This window comes from Trachurus trachurus (genome assembly GCF_905171665.1).
Source record: "Trachurus trachurus genome assembly, chromosome: 3".
Lineage (NCBI taxonomy): Eukaryota > Metazoa > Chordata > Actinopteri > Carangiformes > Carangidae > Trachurus > Trachurus trachurus.
In genome coordinates this window covers 30,185,323-30,204,221 of record NC_139893.1, presented here as the reverse complement: position 1 = coordinate 30,204,221, position 18,899 = coordinate 30,185,323, and the positions used below count along the sequence as shown (strand labels likewise).

At 42.3% G+C, this 18,899-nt stretch overlaps 2 protein-coding genes across 2 annotated transcripts; one reads left to right on the top strand and one right to left on the bottom strand.

Annotated features, from left to right (window-relative positions):
• Positions 1 to 1,500: 1,500 nt before the first annotated feature.
• Positions 1,501 to 11,623, bottom strand: psmd13 (proteasome 26S subunit, non-ATPase 13). Its single transcript, XM_084000009.1, has 13 exons — positions 11,370 to 11,623; positions 10,621 to 10,699; positions 10,053 to 10,087; positions 9,908 to 9,963; positions 9,778 to 9,821; positions 9,610 to 9,696; positions 9,081 to 9,252; positions 8,895 to 8,974; positions 8,685 to 8,810; positions 5,009 to 5,071; positions 2,289 to 2,369; positions 1,952 to 2,068; positions 1,501 to 1,812 (listed from the first exon to the last, which is right to left on the bottom strand). The coding sequence occupies exons 1-13, from the start codon at positions 11,468 to 11,470 to the stop codon at positions 1,717 to 1,719; spliced, it is 1,137 nt and encodes a 378-aa protein (XP_083856135.1). The 5' UTR covers positions 11,471 to 11,623; the 3' UTR covers positions 1,501 to 1,716.
• A 192-nt stretch (positions 11,624 to 11,815) lies between these two features.
• On the top strand, positions 11,816 to 17,901 carry sirt3 (sirtuin 3). The gene is made up of 8 exons (XM_084000021.1): positions 11,816 to 12,499; positions 12,587 to 12,632; positions 13,087 to 13,269; positions 13,349 to 13,581; positions 15,304 to 15,404; positions 15,778 to 15,939; positions 16,249 to 16,452; positions 17,411 to 17,901. Exons 1-8 carry the CDS (start codon positions 12,385 to 12,387, stop codon positions 17,432 to 17,434), a joined length of 1,068 nt encoding a protein of 355 aa, XP_083856147.1. The 5' UTR covers positions 11,816 to 12,384; the 3' UTR covers positions 17,435 to 17,901.
• The last annotated feature ends 998 nt before the right edge of the window (positions 17,902 to 18,899 follow it).

Genomic DNA, 18,899 nt, shown 5'->3' with positions numbered 1-18,899 from the left:
AGGATCGGATTAATGTAGAGGACTAAAATGACACATACCCCTGAGATACTGTACAATGTAGAGTCTCAAAAAGTGGAATTACTTCAAAGTAAAAACCATGACTCAAATATTAACGACAGAACAAAAAAGCAGCTACGTTTTCTTATGTTGTAAATGTTGTGCTCATCAATATAATTTATTCTCCTCATCAAATATACAGAAGTGTGTGGAAATTTAAATGAAAATGAAAAGCCCTCAAATGTACAAGTGCAGAAACAGCACTAAAATGAGTAAAATGTTATTATAGTTACACTTTGCTCTCCCTCAGCAGCCAGCCAAGACACATAATGTCATATCAGCCTAACTAAAACTGGCTGAGACCAAATGTAGAGCAAAAAAGCAGTCATTATTTTAATGATTATTCTGCATGAACAGCTTAAATCTTAATGAAATGCTTGTATTACTTGGCATTGGTACATATTCACCAAGGTTGTGGTTGTTTCCACAAAGCTGGATGTATCTCCATGGCCAGAAATATCCAAACACAAGACAGAAGCTGATGGGACCAGTTCTCTTCTGAGTCGAGAGGCTGTGAGCTACATGATGTCACGGCTATTGTTGAAGAAACATTATGGGTTCAGCATCATCAAGTTCACTCCTTTACTCATCAATCTGTCTCCACATCACATTGTTTCAGCTTCTTCAAGTCAGCAGGCTAACCAGCTAGCCCTGGCTTCTTTCAGATAACAACATATACTGTAGCCTCCTGAAGGTGAAGTTCAGATGCTGGAGCTCTTGCAGCCAGTCACCACAGTTACCACCACCTACCCCTGACAAGATAACAAAATTCAGAAGCACATAAGTGTATACCTAGTCCGTTTTAATATTTCTGCAGTTTGATCAAATTTTGCCATGAAAATGTAGGGTCAAGTTGCCTGACTTTTCTCCAATGCCAACAAGTTGCAGGCTGCAACTTATTGGCATTACAGCCACAGCCCACATGGCATTTCTTCTCAGTGAGCTTGGTAGTGTTGACCCTGTTGCATTTCAGCCATAAATACAGATTCAAAAGCTGCTGTGGCTCAGAGGCTGGCAGCATCCATCAGTTATGCACTTTGGTCCTGACTGAAACATTGCAACTGTCGGATGGACGTCCCCCAGGGTGAACGCTAATAACTTTCCATCAGTGCCATCCTATGTTGAAAGTTTTAATTTGTCCCACACTTTGGTTAATGACCAAGTATCCTAATGATACAACTCTGATGTGGTGAACAAGTAAACACAACATCTGCCTAACATCAGCATGTTAACAATTAGCACAGGGCTCTGCTGTGCAGCCTCAAACATTGCTAAGATTTCAAAGTTCATTGGAGCATTTAATGCCTGCTGATGCCTGGAGATTATATCCAGAAAACAAGGCAATAAGAAATCTTTATTATCTAATGCTGCACGCACATCAACCCAGTAAGAAAGAGATCAAAACAGTAATAACAATTAGAAACACATAATAAATAATCTCTCTCTCTTTTTTTAAGGTTTTTATTGATATTTTCATTCAGTATGGAGAAGATAATGTTACAACTAATTGTTTCTGTGTAAAATACCACAGTGTAAATTACAGGATGGTAATGAACAGTGAGAGCAACAGAGGAACAAACAGCCAATAGAAAAACAAAACGATACAAAACAGAAATCTCTGGGAAGAGGTGAGGTTTCCCTCTGTGGACCGACACCTGTTTAGGTGAGGATGTCGTGGGCCTGCTGCTCCACCAGCATGGCCATGTTCTTCACATCGCCGCACCAGAAGTCCAACCGTTCCTTCATGCCTTTGATCTGAAACAGTGAACAACAAGTCAGACCAATTGCCTCTGTGCCTCTTTAAAAATGATTCAGCTGAAAAGACATCATTGTGGTGTCCATTGATATAGATTTGATTCATACAAGAACAAATATGAACAAGAAGAGAACTAACCTGCTGCAGGTCCAGCACTCTGGGCTGCACCCAGGTCATCTGCACCTTCTGGTCCACCTCATCAATGTTGCCTTTGATCAGGCCCACGGACAGAGCCTTCATCACCAGGAGCTCCACCTGCAGGAGACAAAAACTCAAGACGTCTTTCTCCTGAACAAGAACATTTTCACACTGACAAAGCTTATTTAAACAATTAGGCAGATACGTGTAAAAACAACTTGAGGACCTGCGGGTTAAAACTGAGAAACCATCTGCAAATCAAAGTCAATCATGCTGATCACCAGGATTATTGACAATTATTTCCATGCTGATGAAGTGCATTCTTCATCCAACTGACCTCATTAACAGGGATTTTGGCACTCTGACCGATCTCGGTGAACGTCAGCTGTCTGTGGTTTGCAGGACGTGTGAAAGTCATCTGGAAGGAGGAGGAGACATTTGAAGTGATTTAATATTCTTGTCACTAAACCTTTCGTAAGGACTTTAAAATCTCAACAACCATTTTATGTTACATTCACTCTTCTGTCCACATGTTATGACCCCGTTCTGCATAGAAAAGTTTTCCACAAATCTCTCATAGGCCGTTTGTTACGTTAGTTACGCTAACCTTACATCATTGTTGCTAATTGTTGCATTATGTCTGAAATTTAACTTAGGTTCAGTAGCAGGGGTTGATTTTTTTTATTTATTACCATTTGTCTATCATCAGTGCATTATGATGCAGATGACGACATATTATGGTTTAGTAGTATCTTTTCATAGGGGAATACAACTATGTGTGGGCCTTAGCTCCTATATGAAAATACACACACCACTTTATGAATATCAGTATTACTCGGTATTGGGTCTAAAAGAAGTTCTGTGGTATTGCCCAACTCTAATAGAGATCATGTGTCAGGACAGCTGACCGATAACTATCATGGTTCATTAAAGAGATATATTAGTATGGATACATATTAGTGTACAGACATGACTGTAATCCATGTAGTTTATATTGTATTAAAGCTGGGGTCAATAAAATAAGGAGGCGCAATACAGCTAATAAAGCAGCTTCCTCCATTTTGGACTTTTATAAATCATGGCATGTAGCCAAGAAACATTACAGTTTTTCTCTGTTGGTTTGGCTCATTTCTTGAAACAGAAATTACATTCTTAAAACTATAAGACCATTTGGCCAAACAGTCTTACAGTTCTGCACAACATTACAGCTCACTAGCAAAAGCGCATATCTCTCCCAAAACTGTTCACACATGCTTCAAAACTAGATTCCTTTACCATGTAAAGTGTCAGTACCATCAAAATGGCAAAGATCTTTCTCAATTGCTTTTGGCTCATTTGCATTCACTTAGTGCTTTTACCAAAAATAAACTGGATGGTTCAGCATAACACCATGGATGAGCTGCAGAACCTCATATCTCTCCCAAAACAGTTTACTTATGTGTCAAAACCAAACTTCTTTCTCATGTAAGTAGTCAGTGCCCCCAAAATGCATCATCCCTGTGGCATTCTGTGAGCACTGCAAGTCAAAATGCTTAGATGTTTTGTCACTATGGCAGAGACGTATAAAACCTAAGAAAAGGACTTTACAGTAAGAGCAGCCTCCAAAGTTTGACATCACACACACTGCACTCATATTGCCAAGGAAATTGTAACCATTTTTATTCACATATGGCCTACATAAAGTAACTCAAGATTATGTACTGTAAAAACAAAATGTATAGGCCTACAGTTCTCTGTACATGTATGAAATATGAACACAAAAAAAAAACAGAAAAAATATACCAAGCCTATAGTGCAGTAAACAAAGTTTCACGAGTAGAGACATTTTCACTGGTCATCACTGTCATCACCCTCTGTCTCCTGGCCACCATCTTCATCCTCCTGACCATCCATACGCCGCGCTCTGATTGGCCACATATTTTCATCAACATCACCCTAGAGCCCAAAAGGTACAGGCCCTAGCCAAGCTCTATATATACGCGTTTGGCAGCATTCACAATCATAGACAGCACCAGTCAGGTAGCTAAACAGCTGATTGATTGGTCATCTGAGATGTAGGAACTCCTCCTTCGTTAGTCAAGTTCTAATTTCACCTGACTGTCAAGTACTGTCAAGAATTTATGAAATGCTGCAAGAAATTCATATGGTTTTCATGGTATTAGCCTACAGTATGTTGACTAATTTTGACAGTTGAACAGACTGTTGTGCATATGATGATTTACACAGTGAAATCATGCTGACATGTTTTGGAGAGAGCAACCATTAGACTGAGAATCAACTAATCAGCTTAGATCAGCAAGATCTATTCATTTGGAAAATGTGCTAAATGTATGCTCATTGTGCTAACTCTAGGGTACTTGTACATAACCATTTGCAAAGATGCACTAAGACACTTGAGACATGTACTAAGACATTTGCAATTTGATGAAATCAATGAGAAATGCCATTCTGTTGTGAACATTTGCAAGGTGGTTTGGAGATTTGTCCATGTTATTTTGAGAATGTAATTTCTGTTTCAAGAATTGAGCCAAACCAACAGAGAAAAACTGTAATTCCTGATATACTAAGAACTGCTCCTCTATTCACACACAAGGTGGCAGCAGGTACTACAAACACAGGACCGACCCTGACTCACTGCAGTGTTGCCTGTGTAGGTGGTGAGGGGTTATTGTTATTCAGATATTCAATATGTAATATATAATATTGTTTTTAAAACCTGACATGTATACGGCACAGTGCAATAAGAGGTTTCAACTTTTCCATGTGTGTTTAGGTCACAAATCTGTCATCAGTCTGGCAACACTGCTCCCTTGTGTAGTGGTGATTAATGCAGCTACGGCAGGGTCTCGAGCTGCCTGACACGTAGTGCACAAACAATAAAAATGGATCAATTTCTCATCAAATCAAGTCAGAAGAGCACGTGGAGCGAAACGAGGCGAGTGAGGAAAACTACTCCGGGCGTAAGTCATAGTCATAATCTGACCTTCTGTCTAAAAGCTTCAGTTATGAGAAGATGCAAACTGGTGGGTATGTAACTGTGGTGGTGGGGGTCCTCACCTCCATGACGCAGAGCAGCTGGATCTTCTGCATCAGTTTAGCTTCATGAGCCGCCAGGTCGGGCTGCCAGCAGGAGAGAAGAACAATTCAGTGAACAATGATCCACACAAACAAGTGAAAATCCTCCTGCCAGGTAACACTGAGATCATGAAGGGGACCGTTTGTTATATTGAAGATTAATTCTTAAAGGTCCAGTGTGTAATATTTGTCAAGGTTTATTTGCTAAATCTGAATTTACTACCAATTAATATATTTGTACAAGTGTGTAATCGCTATAAAATAAAATCTGTTTGGTTTTCATAGCCTTATAATTCTTCTTTTATACACATAAAGCAAGGGTCTTGCTTAGAGAGTGTCGCCATCTCGACCGCCATGTTTGTACGGAATGGAAAATCCAGCCAACCAGAGAGGACGTTTCAAGAGTTTCACATTCATAAATAATAAACAATAGAATTATTTAATAGATAAATAATAGAATCGAAATGCTAGATGTCGACAGGTGTCATGGATGTTGGTGAATGCTGAATTCGTTCTGTGCTCTCAGGTGAGAAGCACACACAAACGGACTGAACTCATTTCCCTCAGAGCACTAATCCCTGCTAACTTGGACAACCTTAGTCATCCTCCCCGCTCCGATGCCTCAGCTGTTGAGTGCCTACATCCTTTTTAGCCACCCACTGAGAGTAGGTGGCTAAAAGATGTGGACGTCACCGTGTTGTTGACTAAAAGTTGGCCAAAATGACAAGTGTTATGAAGGGTGGTGAGGCAGGATTACTAAATTGCACCACTTCCACCCTGTAAGGACAGAAAATGTTTTACATTTCAGTTCAAACTTTATTTCTTTAGCCCCTTTTACAGATCTGTTCAAGGCACGCATGTTGTACCTTTACTCCATCTCAGTGCTCTGTATGAAATGTACAACAACGTATGGGGGTGGAGGTGTGATATACTATAATATAGTGGCACAGTGTGATGTGAAATACACTGGCATTTACTTTGATCGTTCATGGTTCAAGTTGTACTGTGTGTGAAACCTATGATTGGAGCCACTTCAGTAAACAACCAATGTGCAGGTAGTTGCTCTTGTTACGATTTCTTTGTTTGTTAATTTTTATTGGGAAGTCATTGGCCATTAATAGAGTTGCTCATGTTACTTTTCTTTTCGGTTGGTATTAATTACAGGTAATTTGGCAGACATATAGTTACATTTCAAAAGGAAATGATTAAGAGGCAGGGAAAATAAGTTATCTTCATTTTTTCCAGGCATCGAATGTGTAAATTGTAATCTTATTTTGTCAGTAACGTACGAATTGAAATGTCCATGCATGGAAATGAAAAATAAAATGGAACAAATAAAAAAAAAAGAAATAAAATAACTGATCTAAAGTCCAGCTGTGCAGGTCACCTTCACACATATGTACGGAAAGAGGTAAAAATCAAATGATGCCAGGAAACCTTTTCATTGTGAACAATGAGCTGCCAAATAGGAATGGGTATCGTTTAGGTTTTATCCGATACCGGTGCAAACTTTCTTGCTGATGTAAAACACATATTGTGCTCACGTCGTGAGCGGAGCAGAGGAATGGACAGGTAGTGGTGCAACGGATCGTTGTTTATCAGTGATCTGTTTGTATTGCTTTCCACGGATCAGCACACGAGTGGTCCGCGGCACTGTTCCCTCTAAGGTGTTTTACTGCGCAATTGCGCACTGCTCCCCACCTCTTTGCGCAGAAGACAAAAAAGTTGCGCACTCGAATATCCCCGACTAGTTTACGGTTTATTTCTCCCTAATGTGCGCGCTTCGAATTGTGAAATTTATGACCTCTGTGGGCGTTTATCACTGTAATGAGTGACAGTAACTGTCAGCCAGTCATCATTAAAAAAACATGCCCACGAGGCGCTGCCCAGCCAATACGCAGCGGTTGTTTAGCTTGACAGCCAATCAATGTGTTATGACGAGCAGCCGCTGTTGTGGCGTTTTTGTTATTGCATAGCAATTCAGCCATGGCTAAACGGGAGGGGGAAAGGTAAAGAAAAAACGCACATCGTTGAAAGTGGAGTGGCTGTCACAGTCTGTGGTCACAGTACAAATACGGACGAGGGAACACCGGTGAAACTCGGCGACATCCTTTTCTTTTTCAACCGAGACTGGAGTCGTTTGCAAGACGTGCAGTGACGCAAAAGTAAAAGGCGAGTTTTCAGATGGGAAAGTGTGGGCAATGTTTCCATCCCTCTCATTCAGCCTAGGTAATGTTGTCAAAATAATCTGTTATTAACTCATTGAGTGCCAACCACGTAATTTCTCGTTTTTCGTTCCCATGCGTTGAGTGCCAAAAACATATTTAACGTCTTTTTCAAATGGAGTTCTGCATGTTGATGCAGCGCAGATGCAGCGCAGCTGCTCTGCTCTCACCCGCGAGGCTGCAGCAGCTCGGAGCAGAAACAGGAAGCTCTCAGCCGACAGTCCCACCCGGTCTTCATCTGGAGCAACACCGTGTCCTCCCCAAAGTCCTCCCGCGGTAAAATGTGATGATCCCTCGGTCAAAGCAGACCGGCATCACCGACCCGTACCACAGAAGGACCGTGACCACCGGTGGGACCGGTGTTCCCGAACCGCTGTGGCCGACAGACCCTCACGTTCCGCGGCGAGAGGCTGTGACACGGCACGGTGCGTCTGTGTTATTGTTGTTTAGTGGCGCCCCCCCCGCCCCCGATGGTGGTTTTGTGAATAGAACAACAATTGTTGTATATATTTATCTTACACGAGCCCTTTGATCCAGAAATGCGAGTGTCAGAAGAGCGACAGGCACAAACAGAGCAGCTTTCATAAAAGACGCTCTATCTCCTTTTCTAGAAAAAAAGGAGGGATTTTGGTGAAACCCAGCCATGTTTAGCTTGACTTTTCTCAGGAACGGAGGCACATAGAAACACATGGTTTGTGGCCATTTGAAGCAGAACGTTTCACCTTTCAAATAAGCCACAGTATGTGTTGGCTATGTGGCAATAATACAGAATACACTGTGGCTCTACAAAAATCGTCTAAATTGCCGGTACACTTGACTAAAACTTTGGAAAGGAGCGTGACACTCAATGAGTTAATCATTATGTTATACATATACATACATATACATATAGCTACATTATGTGTGTGTGTGTGTGTAATATAATGATTAACTCATTGAGTGTGGCGCTCCTATATATAGGAGCTCCTATATATATATATATATATATATATATATATATATATATATATATATGCTTGAGCTTTTGCTCACAGTCGCTCAAGCAGCTCCTCAGGGGAGTTGAATTTCTGCTCAGGAGTTTTGAAAATTAGAGGGAACATTGGTCCGCGGATCATCAAAAGTTGTGCATGTAGTGTGATAACACTAGGCGCACCACCGCAGCCAAATAAAGAGGCAATTAAATAAATAAAAAAAGACCTGCTCGTATCAGCAGATCTATGTTGCACACAACAAAAACTGATGTGACAACACGTGTAGCGCCGGTACAGCAATAGAGCTAAGGGGTCGGTAGGCTTGGTTAAATATTCAGTGGCACCGAAATCGAAAGTCCGCGTTGGTTTTTGATCTGGTTACCACCGCTTACTTCAGCACCGGAGCCATTATGGTACCGAGCCAAATACATGAATCAGATTGTTATGCTACACGTTAATTACCTGTTGGCCCCAGGCAGACTTGAAGCCCTGGAATTTCTCCACATTGCCTCCATTAAAGGCGTAAAGTGTATCAATGAGCCACTGTTTGTCTGTGTTCCTCAGAGACTCCAGCACAGGATGCATCAGCTGCAAAGAGAAACAGTAAACATGGTCATGACTTCAGGCAGCACAGCACAGCACCAAAACCTTTAGTGAGAACCAAAACCCCACCAGCTCTCCAAAGTTGTAAACTCCTTCTCCCAAGAGTCCGGCCAGTCCGAGTGTGAACGCCCTCTCCTGCTTCTCTGTCTCTGTGGAGTCGACAACAATCAGTCGTTGAGCCTCTATATGACCCATACACTGTGTTTTTAAGTAAGATATCTATTCCAGTTTGTTTCCCATCATGCCTTTGCTCACCTGGAAGGTCTTTAATGTCCACACATCCGAGGTAGCGCAGAGCGTCCTTGTAATAGGAGGCGTGGTTCCCGATGATGCGATAGTATTTGCTGGAGAGGTCGTAAAAACGGCCGTGGACCGATGTCACCCCAGGTAAGTTATTCAACATTTCCTCAACTTCTTCGATAAGTTTCTGGAGGACAAAAAGAAAATCAGTGGCAAGACGACTACAGATCAGGCTCGAGCAGGAGAGCTTATCTGAACCTTTAAACTCATTTACATGTTTAATGTAGAAACAACAGATCTGTTTTTGTCTGTTCTACTATCTTTGTTTTTCTATACCAATTCCAGTTTTGCTGTTATTTTGGTTCACAGGAGTTTTTGTCACTCTGCTTTGTGACTATATATATATATATAACACGTGATGATAACGAGCAGCTTGAAGTTTGAAATGTTTGCCTGCATGTTACACGTGAACAAGGTGTCAAGCTGGATTTGCGTCATCATCAGCTCGTAGAGAAGAGGGAGCTGAGATTCCTGGAGCTCTTACCTTTGTGGCAGGGAGGTCGTTGATCTCCAGTTTAAGGCTGCCGATCGACGTCTTGCAGAGAATGACGGCTTCTTCGCTGCTTTTCACCTGAAGCAGAGACAAAGACAGGTTAAAGTTTAATCACATAACGGTTTATAAAACCCGTCACGGTGGGATCTGCCAGCTTACCTTTTCCTTGGTCTTCTCAAGAAAGGTGATGGCATCTTTGGGATCTGGAAACAAGAAACATGTTTTTTTACATTCAAAGAAAAATAAATAATGTGGAGAAAAAAATCTTTTAACATCATGTCGTCTTTACCTGTCATCTGTCGGGCAACATACAGTATAATCTCCACAAGGGACAAAGGGTTGATTCTGTCAAGGGAACAAAAATAATACATCAGCATCACAACCAATAGTGAATACTAAACTGGTGTTACATGCGTTCAGCAAATGTCCATCACCTGTGTTCGAAGTCACTGAGGAAGTTTTCATAGAGCTAAAAGAAAGAAAACAAACTGTCAGATCACACAGAAGACATAAATATCCATGGTTCAAATCCCAAACAGTGACTGACTAACATTTATTGACTGTCCAGGCTTCACATTTCTCTGGATAGGCAGCAGCCCTTCGCATCTTAATATGGTCCCATTACTGTGTTTATCTTTTTCTGCCTCACACAGATGACTGTGCAGCATGAGATACGGGGATACAGAGATGGACGATGATGATCCATATACAATTCTGTTGTACAAATAGATGATTTGATATCTATCAACAAAATCAATGTGATGCAAAGCACCCCTGTGAGTTTAACTGTGGGTGGCTATCTGCCTGATGCTGGGACAACCGTGATGTCACCATGTCCTGGACAAATAAACAATGATGTGTTACATTTCCCTCAAGGATTTTACTAAACTGTTTTTAGTTCATTCATTACAGGCAAATCGCTACATCCTTCAAATCTAAGCAACACATATAACATCTGTGCACATTAAGGTACATAGTGAAGTGTGACTGTGGTGCAGTTACCTGTATAAGGCCATCTCCTGTTTTGAAGCAGGGCTCTTTAACAAAGTCTGTCAGCTTCAGAGTCAACTGATGCCACAATCTGTCGATTACAAAACACACATTATCAGTGACAGTCGTCACCACAAAGACAAACATGTTTCAGGGAATAAACTGCTGTTAACCTGGAGCTTTCATACACAGGTGAAAGTGAGTTAAAGTCACTTGGCATGTCATGGTCAAACAAGAGTGAAGGCCATCGAGATCAAGTGTGTGAAAACAAGCAGAGACCGGTGTTGACCGAGTCTTTAACTGCAGTGTATACACACGCCGGGCCTTAGAGGCTGCCTATCAATCAATGTATTTTCTGGTTGATATGTATTGAAAATGCAGGGTATCTTGGTTGCTGCTTACATTAACTAATCACAGATAACTTCCAGTGACATCCAAACTCAGAGAACAGTTAAATCAGATCTAGTGTGGTGCCGTGGCCATGACTCGTACAGACGCTAACAACCCGTGAGAGAAACTGGGGACAAACTGACCAACTTTTTCTTTCACCTATCTCAAGATCTAGTGACTGGTACAAGGCATTTGCTCTTGTCGTGACAAATAAATATAACATTATTGCTGTTAGCCAAGCTCTGGCTCAGTGTTAGCTCAAGTGTTAGCGTTAGCTCTGTGCATGACTCAGCGGCCATTTCCAATGAATGGGCGAGCTAACGGTAGCTAGCCTAGCGCTAGCAGAGCATTAGCTTTCGATATTTTCTCACCTTTTATTGTGCAAATCCTCCAGGTTGTGCCACTCCGCCGCCATCTCCGGCGTGGAGCTGTTGCTCTGCTGCTGTTTGAGGTACCCGCTAACATCTTTCATGGTAGCAAAATTAAAGTTAACTCGGGAATAAAGTGATGTTGAGCTAATAGTCAAATACACAGTGGGTCTGCACTGCTAAGCGCGAGGGATGATGGGAAATGCATGCGACGTTGGTGCGTTCATGGTCTGCGGCAAGAATGGGAACAACAACTACAGCGTCCGTTCCTCCGACTCATGTTCACATATTTATCTTGTATTGACGCCAGATAAACAGCACAACATTGTCTCTTTGATTCTAGTTTATGTTTGAAGCCGTTTTTTTTTTTTAAGTAAGCCCATATAAAACTGTTCTAAATGGCTTGTAATGGTATTGTATTTTTAAGTTATAGGCTACTTATTGGCTATAGTGAATGTGCAGCTACTCTGCCAACATTTTGTCGACAGGTCTTTATTTATTTTCACCACATGTGAGATACCAGATACCCGATATATCTAACTAAGACTTGTGGGATGATGTGTGAAGTGTGAATTTATTTTTTTAACACACCAAATTGTTGTTTTTACGGCGAAAATACTGGGATTTGAATGCGGCACAAGTCTGATGGGAAATGTAGGAGTTGTTTTAAAGCTAGCGAATAATCTTGAAACAAAGTTGATTTCTTGGCCGCTGCAGACCTCATCTTAATCGAAACTAATATTTATAACCAATAGACGACGAGTAATTAAATTGAATAGACGGTTTGACAAACGACCGTGGCTAAGGTTAAGCTACATCATACATTACGGTACTCGTCAGAAGGAGGTCAAAGGACAACAACAAACATTGTAGCAGAGAGCCAGTCATTAGTTGTTCGTGTTACTTTAACGTTACTTTAAATGGAGATAATGTGCTAAATGTGCCCGTGTTCAGGAGCCTGCTAATCGTAAACGGAGTCATGAAGTGAAGGTCTGCGGGTAGTTTGGTCAGCTGTGCAATGGCTGCTGCTGCTGCTGTGGTGGTGGTGGGCTCCTCACTAATGTCACCTGTCAGTCTGAGCTGTCTGTGCCGCTGTCTGTGCTCAGGGACAAGTCGGGCGCTCTCTGCACACGGTCAGTAGACACACAGAGCCGATGTGGTGCAACAGAAGGAGATTTATTGTAGCTCAATGTGACAGTACTTGGTTTTTTTATGTACAGGTCAATGGAGTCTGTGTCCCACTCAAGGTGCAGCAGCTCTACTCAGGTACTTTGCACGGCACCACCAGTCCTCTCTGGGTTGGGTCCAATTTCAATTTTTACAAAAAGAGGCACACCAGGCATCAGAAGCAGATGTGCATTCAGGGCAGGTTGTAAATAGGGGAAATAACCCCTTTGCAAGTCTGTAAGTGTATGCAAAACAGCTGTGGAGTTTTACAGGCAGGTTCACAGAAATCGAAATGTGTGATACTTATTGCCTTTTATCTAGTGACAGTTTTCTTAGTGAAGCACTGAATAAATAGGTTGAGAAATACATATATGATCATGCTTCCAAAGTGAGGGGATTTGGGAGCATGAAGGTTCATGTGATTGGAGGTGAAGTTGTTGATTCTCCGTGTGCAAAATGTTGTCCCCCTCCAGTCTCGTGTTTTTGTGCACCTCTATGGGTGATGCAAACCAACTCTTGGCCCCAAAATCCCTCTTGTTTTGCTCCTTCACAGACGAGTCAACTCTCAACGGTGGGATGGAGCTCGAGGGCTTTTCTCCCGTGGTGGTGGTGGTGCAGCAGACAAGCAGCAGACCCTGGAGGACATAGCCAAAAACATTAGAGAGCAGAAGCACAAGAGGGTGGTGGTGATGGCCGGAGCTGGGATTAGTACGCCGAGTGGCATCCCAGACTTCAGGTAAGAAGGTTAGGTGTGGTGGTCATGGAGTATTTCTGTAAATCCACTGCATGTCTGTCGGCTGATTGCTCCTTTACAGGTCTCCAGGCAGCGGTCTCTATGACAACCTGCAGCAGTATGACCTGCCCTATGCTGAGGCCATATTCGAGATTGGCTTTTTCCACCGAAACCCTAATCCTTTCTTCGCCCTGGCCAAAGAGCTGTACCCAGGGAACTACCAGCCCAACCTCACGCACTACTTTGTAAGACTGCTTCACAACAAGGGTCAGCTGCTCAGGATGTACACACAGAACATCGACGGGCTGGAAAGATGTACGTATTTACACCTTTGAACTTACCATACATCACAGTGATTTAATGAGGCGACAATCAGTGGTGCATTTTATGACTAAAGCGTGAAAGTTTCAGCGAATCATCAACATTCCCAAAGGCGTCTCAGACGTGGAGACAGTTTGAATCTGACCTCTGGTGACCTTCAGAGGTCACTGACCCCAGCATTGCATTTTTCCACTTTAAAGGTAGAGTCTGGGGGGGTTTGCTCAAAAATAAACGCTAGACTTACACAAATGAAATCCGTCTTAATCATCACCTATCGACATCTAGTCCCGTCCTGTGTCGTGGTGACTGTGTCTGCAGTAGAGGCTGACATTTTCTCGGGATTCCCGCGTGAATCCCGTGATTCGGGAGTCAATTTATTTTTAATCACGTGATTGGGACGTGACGGGAAAAAATGTAAACGGGAGTGAACGGGACCGGGAGTCAAAGCGCGACATTCAAAGAAGCACAAGCCAGGCAGTAGGCTACGTTAAGAACCCCGGATTGTGCACTCAAAACGGTCCAAAAGTTTGAGTGTGTGGACTGATGCACACTTCACACCCTCAGTGATCACTGTCGTGGTTACGTAGCGGAGTATAACCTGTGTAAATCAACATACCGGTAGGCAAACGTTTTCCGCCAGTCAGAGGAGTCAGCTGATGCGGCGGCGGCGCAATCTCTGCCTCGCATTAAACAGGTGATGCACACAAGCAAAAAATAAAGAAAGAAAAAGAGAGAGAGGGAGAGAGAAAGGTGTTCATTATCGCTAATTGATATAACAAAACAAGCCGGTAGATGTGGCGTCAACACATCTACCGTCTTGTTTTGTCTCTGTCATTCAGCCTGCAGTGCGCTGGGGTGGGGGGTCCGTGTCTGTCAACACAATCGTTAACATGACGACTGTGTTCTAAAATAGAAAAAAACGGGAACAGGACCGGATCGGGAGTGATTTATTCGGGATTTGAACGGGACAGGATTATTTTTTTTACTTTGTCACGGGACATGATGGTAATTTTTTTGCGGGACGGGATTGAAAAAACACTCCCGTGTCAGCCTCTAGTCTGCAGCGCCGCTCCCCCTGCCTGTATTTTGGTCTTTTGCTTTGTTTTGTTGTGCACGGGGACGTTTCTGGGTGGAGAGTCGTGTTTTCTCTCTAGCCAATGACAGAGCTCAGGTGAATCTCCGTGCAGCACGAGTAGGAGGGCTCAGGGCTGCTAGCCCCACGAGCTGTCCCAGATGCTAGCGAGTGCTAGCGGCGGATGCTAGCACTCGCTTCCCAGCTCACCACAGCAGCCCTCCTGCTCGTTACAGCATAACACTTGAAGCTCCCGTTGTCGGTGACGGTGCTGCTGCTGTCAGTGGCAGGAGGCTGCACAGTTGAGCCGGAGAGGAGGGGCCCAGTTTGAATGTTATGTTTACCAACTGCAACAAACAAACCTCCAGACTCTACCTTTAATGCCTCATCATGACTGTCAGGGACCTTTAAGCTGCGCCTGTCGTACCGCAGGGACAGCCTGCTAAAATGCGTGACAAATAGACTTAAAAAATCATTGCTGCCATTGTTTTTTTGTATGAATGTTGTTTATGATTGTATTGTCTGTGGTATTTAAATGTTGTAAAGTTTTTTTGTGCTTGCCGCTAGCTGCACAACAAATGGCCCCGTGGCAAAGATCACCTTGAACCTGATGACTTGTTTCTTCTGCGTGCATCTCTATCCAGTGGCAGGAATTCCTCCTGAGATGCTGGTCGAGGCCCATGGCACGTTTTCCACCGCTACCTGCACCGTCTGTATGAGGAAGTATAAGGGAGAAGACCTACGAGTGAGTTATAAATATTTACGATAAATAATTGCAGCCAATGTGAACCTCCAGTCTGTTCTGCACAGTGTCCATCTGACAAGATACTTTTGTCCTTTGTGTTTATTCTTTTTCAACACTTGCCTTTGGAGACAAAGTCACTTGAACTGAAATCATTTTTTATTCATACAATATATAATATATAAGCTTTGTGAGCATTTTGTACCACACACAAACTCCTCCATGGTTCCTGTTTCTAATGTGGTTTTGAAATAGTTGAAACAAAGCTTTTGTGCACTCTAAATAGAAAATGATTTTTTTTTGATAAATAAGTCTGAGATCTACAATGAACACCACTATAAACAGAATATTTTTTGATGTTTCTGTGTCTCATCAGCCTGATGTGATGAGTGGGACGGTCCCCAAGTGTCCCACCTGTACTGGTGTGGTGAAGCCTGACATCGTGTTTTTCGGGGAGGAGCTTCCACGGCATTTCTTCAAGTACCACACAGACTTCCCACTGGCAGATCTCCTGATCATCATGGGCACATCACTGGAGGCGAGCACCACCAGCTTAAAACCACAAGCTGCAATTTGATCAATTCAAACCGAGACTTAGTTCTTGATTTATCACAGTTTTCAACCATAACATTTTTGGTATTTGTGCCTTTTTAATAAGTTTAGTTTAGTCGAGTTTACACTGAAGATTCTGATATGAGGAGTTATGATCGTCACCTAGTCTCCATGGGATTCATGTGAAAACAAAACAATATTGTCAGATGATACAATGTAAACAGTTTCAACAACTGGAACACAGTCTTTTTCCACAGTGATTTAAAGTTGCTGTTGTTCACTCTTTGCTCTGCAGGTGGAGCCCTTTGCCAGTCTGGCAGGAGCCGTACGCGGCTCGGTTCCCCGTCTGCTCATCAACAGAGACCTGGTGGGGCCCTTCACTTGGGGCCGCCGGCCTCAAGACGTGGTGCAGCTGGGTGATGTGGTCAGCGGCGTGCAGGCCCTGGTCGACGCCCTGGGCTGGACGCAGGAGTTGGACGCTCTGATGGCCGCTGAGAAAGTGAGTGTGTCTTATAAAAGAGGAGAACGTTCTCTGTAGGGAGAGAAGGCAGCACTACGACATAACAGTAATAATCACAGTCACCGTCATCCCTCCTGCGCAGACCAGCTGGACGTCACTCATAACTGGAAGTGCATCAGCTGTTCAGAAGCTTAATGGCTTATTATGGGACAAATGGGGGGCGGTATCTTCTTCACCCAGGTGGAAGCAGTTCACATGAGGAGGCAAGGGGGGGGGGCGGGGGGGGGCTTCTGGTTACCCATAATATGGTTTGCCTTCTTCAAGGCTCTGTCTCTGTAGGTGCACTCGAAATCAGTAGCATCGTCCCTATCAGTAACTGTCTTCCTCAGCGTCTTCTTCTGTGCCTCAGTTGCATTTCCAAACCAGCAGATGATACAGAAGGTTGAAATACTGTCAATAAAGAACAATAAAACATTTTTAGCATTTGAGTGTGAACATTAAAAGATCGTAGTTTATTCACACGGTCAGTCCAGATGTCCCATTTGAGCTCGTGGTCGAGGACAATGCCAAGGTATTTGTAGTCAGTGACAGACTCTATTGGCTCTTTCTTTATCTAAAATCAGTGAACATCTCTTTAGTTTTACACATATCAGGGAGAAGATTTGACTTCTCACACCGTCATGTAAGGGGCAAACCAAAGCTGTGTCCTCTGCATATTTAATAATATACTACAAGAAGAAAAGCAGTTCATCCAAAGCTCCACAGACACAGACATGATAATTAATAAAAAAGAGTCTTATCGTTTTTTATTTGTTTCCTGATTGCTTTCTGTATTGATTTGATTTGACTGCTGCGTGTAGTGATGTCAGACTCCTTTAGATCTCAGGTCAGAGACAGTGTCTGATTAGATGTTTTTAGTGCAGAGAATAAAACAAATCAAATCAACCACACAGAAAACCACTCACTCTTGTTACTCTGTGCGTGTGTTTTTCTGCAGGCGGCAACAAAGACAGAAGAGTGACTTCACACCAAGCTGGAGGTTTGACTTCATTCACTGCACTCAGCTCCTGAAACACCCAAACATCAGGACAAAATCCTCATGACTCTGTGGCACTTTGTTGTTGCTTCTCTGAGGATCATGCGCTCACTCAGAAGGCATGGGGTCACATTTATGTCAGTGAAAACTTGTTGATGGGCAAATGAGGGAAACTACATTATAGAAATGCAGTAGAATGCAATAGAAACATGCAGGTTAGTGAAGCAAAGTGAAAACAGGAGCTTTTATCTTTTCCAAGAGAAAGTGTCAAACTGTTGGAGAATATCTTGCTCATAAACCATGTTCACAATAATTAAGATGTAAATTATGTTTTATTTATTTACCTCCAGATTCTTTAGAATATCGTGCCAGGTGTGACAGGCTTTATGGTGGCCTTTTTTTGTGTGAAGGATCCTTCATTTAAATTCACAAAACCAAGGATTTTATTAAAGATTAAAGGGGACATATTATGCTCATTTCTGCTTCTTGACATGGCACCTTGATGTCTAAAAGTAATGTTAGTAACATGCTTTTGGTCAGAAAAACCAAAAGATTGAGCACAGCTGGGTTCTCTACACACCAGTTTCACAGCCCTGCTCTAAACGGTCGGTTTAGAATCTTCACTCTGGTAGCTGAGGTAACCATGGGAGCGAGGGCTTGAATGTTCACATCACCCGGCTTGTGATGTAATAAGCCGGGTGAAATTAAAAACGGCTTGTTAAGAGACACATTTTCTTACTATGGCAGTTTACAAAATATTGACGTAGTTGTCAAAACTGACGTTTAAGGGGTGAGGAGGCACTCCAGATACGCAAATACACATACTAAAACAATGAAAAAGTGAGTTTTGCATAATATGTCCCCTTTAAAACTTAAATATATTAAATATATAAGACAAGGGAACTACAGGAAATGAAGACGCAAACTTTCCACATTCAATAATATGAGGAAGACAGCAGTTAATCAATCTCATGTCAGCATGTTCATTAAAAAGAGCTAAGCTTTCATGATGAATGTCGGAGTCAGAAATGTGATGTGAATATACTGTATGATTTCAATAAAAGAATCACCTAGCAGTTTCCTAAAACATCGGCTCAGTGTAGTTTTGATCAAACAAACAGGATGAAACACGCTGTCTTTATTAGGAACTATTTTCAGTGGCGGATTTTTTTTTTTTTTTAATACTTTATTTACAGTTTTTCATTTTACAAAACTGTACAAAACATACCACATAGGAACAGTTAAACATAAAAGGAAACAGAGAGAGAAAAATAAAATAAAATAAAATAAAATAAAATAAAATAAAATAAAATAAAATAAAATAAAATAAAATAAAAAAAAGGGGGGAGGGGCTGCCAGACATTCATTATTTACCTTTTACATAGATGGACTTGTAGAAAACACAAAACAAAATTGCAGTTGTTAAGGTAAAACAAGTACCACGCGAAAG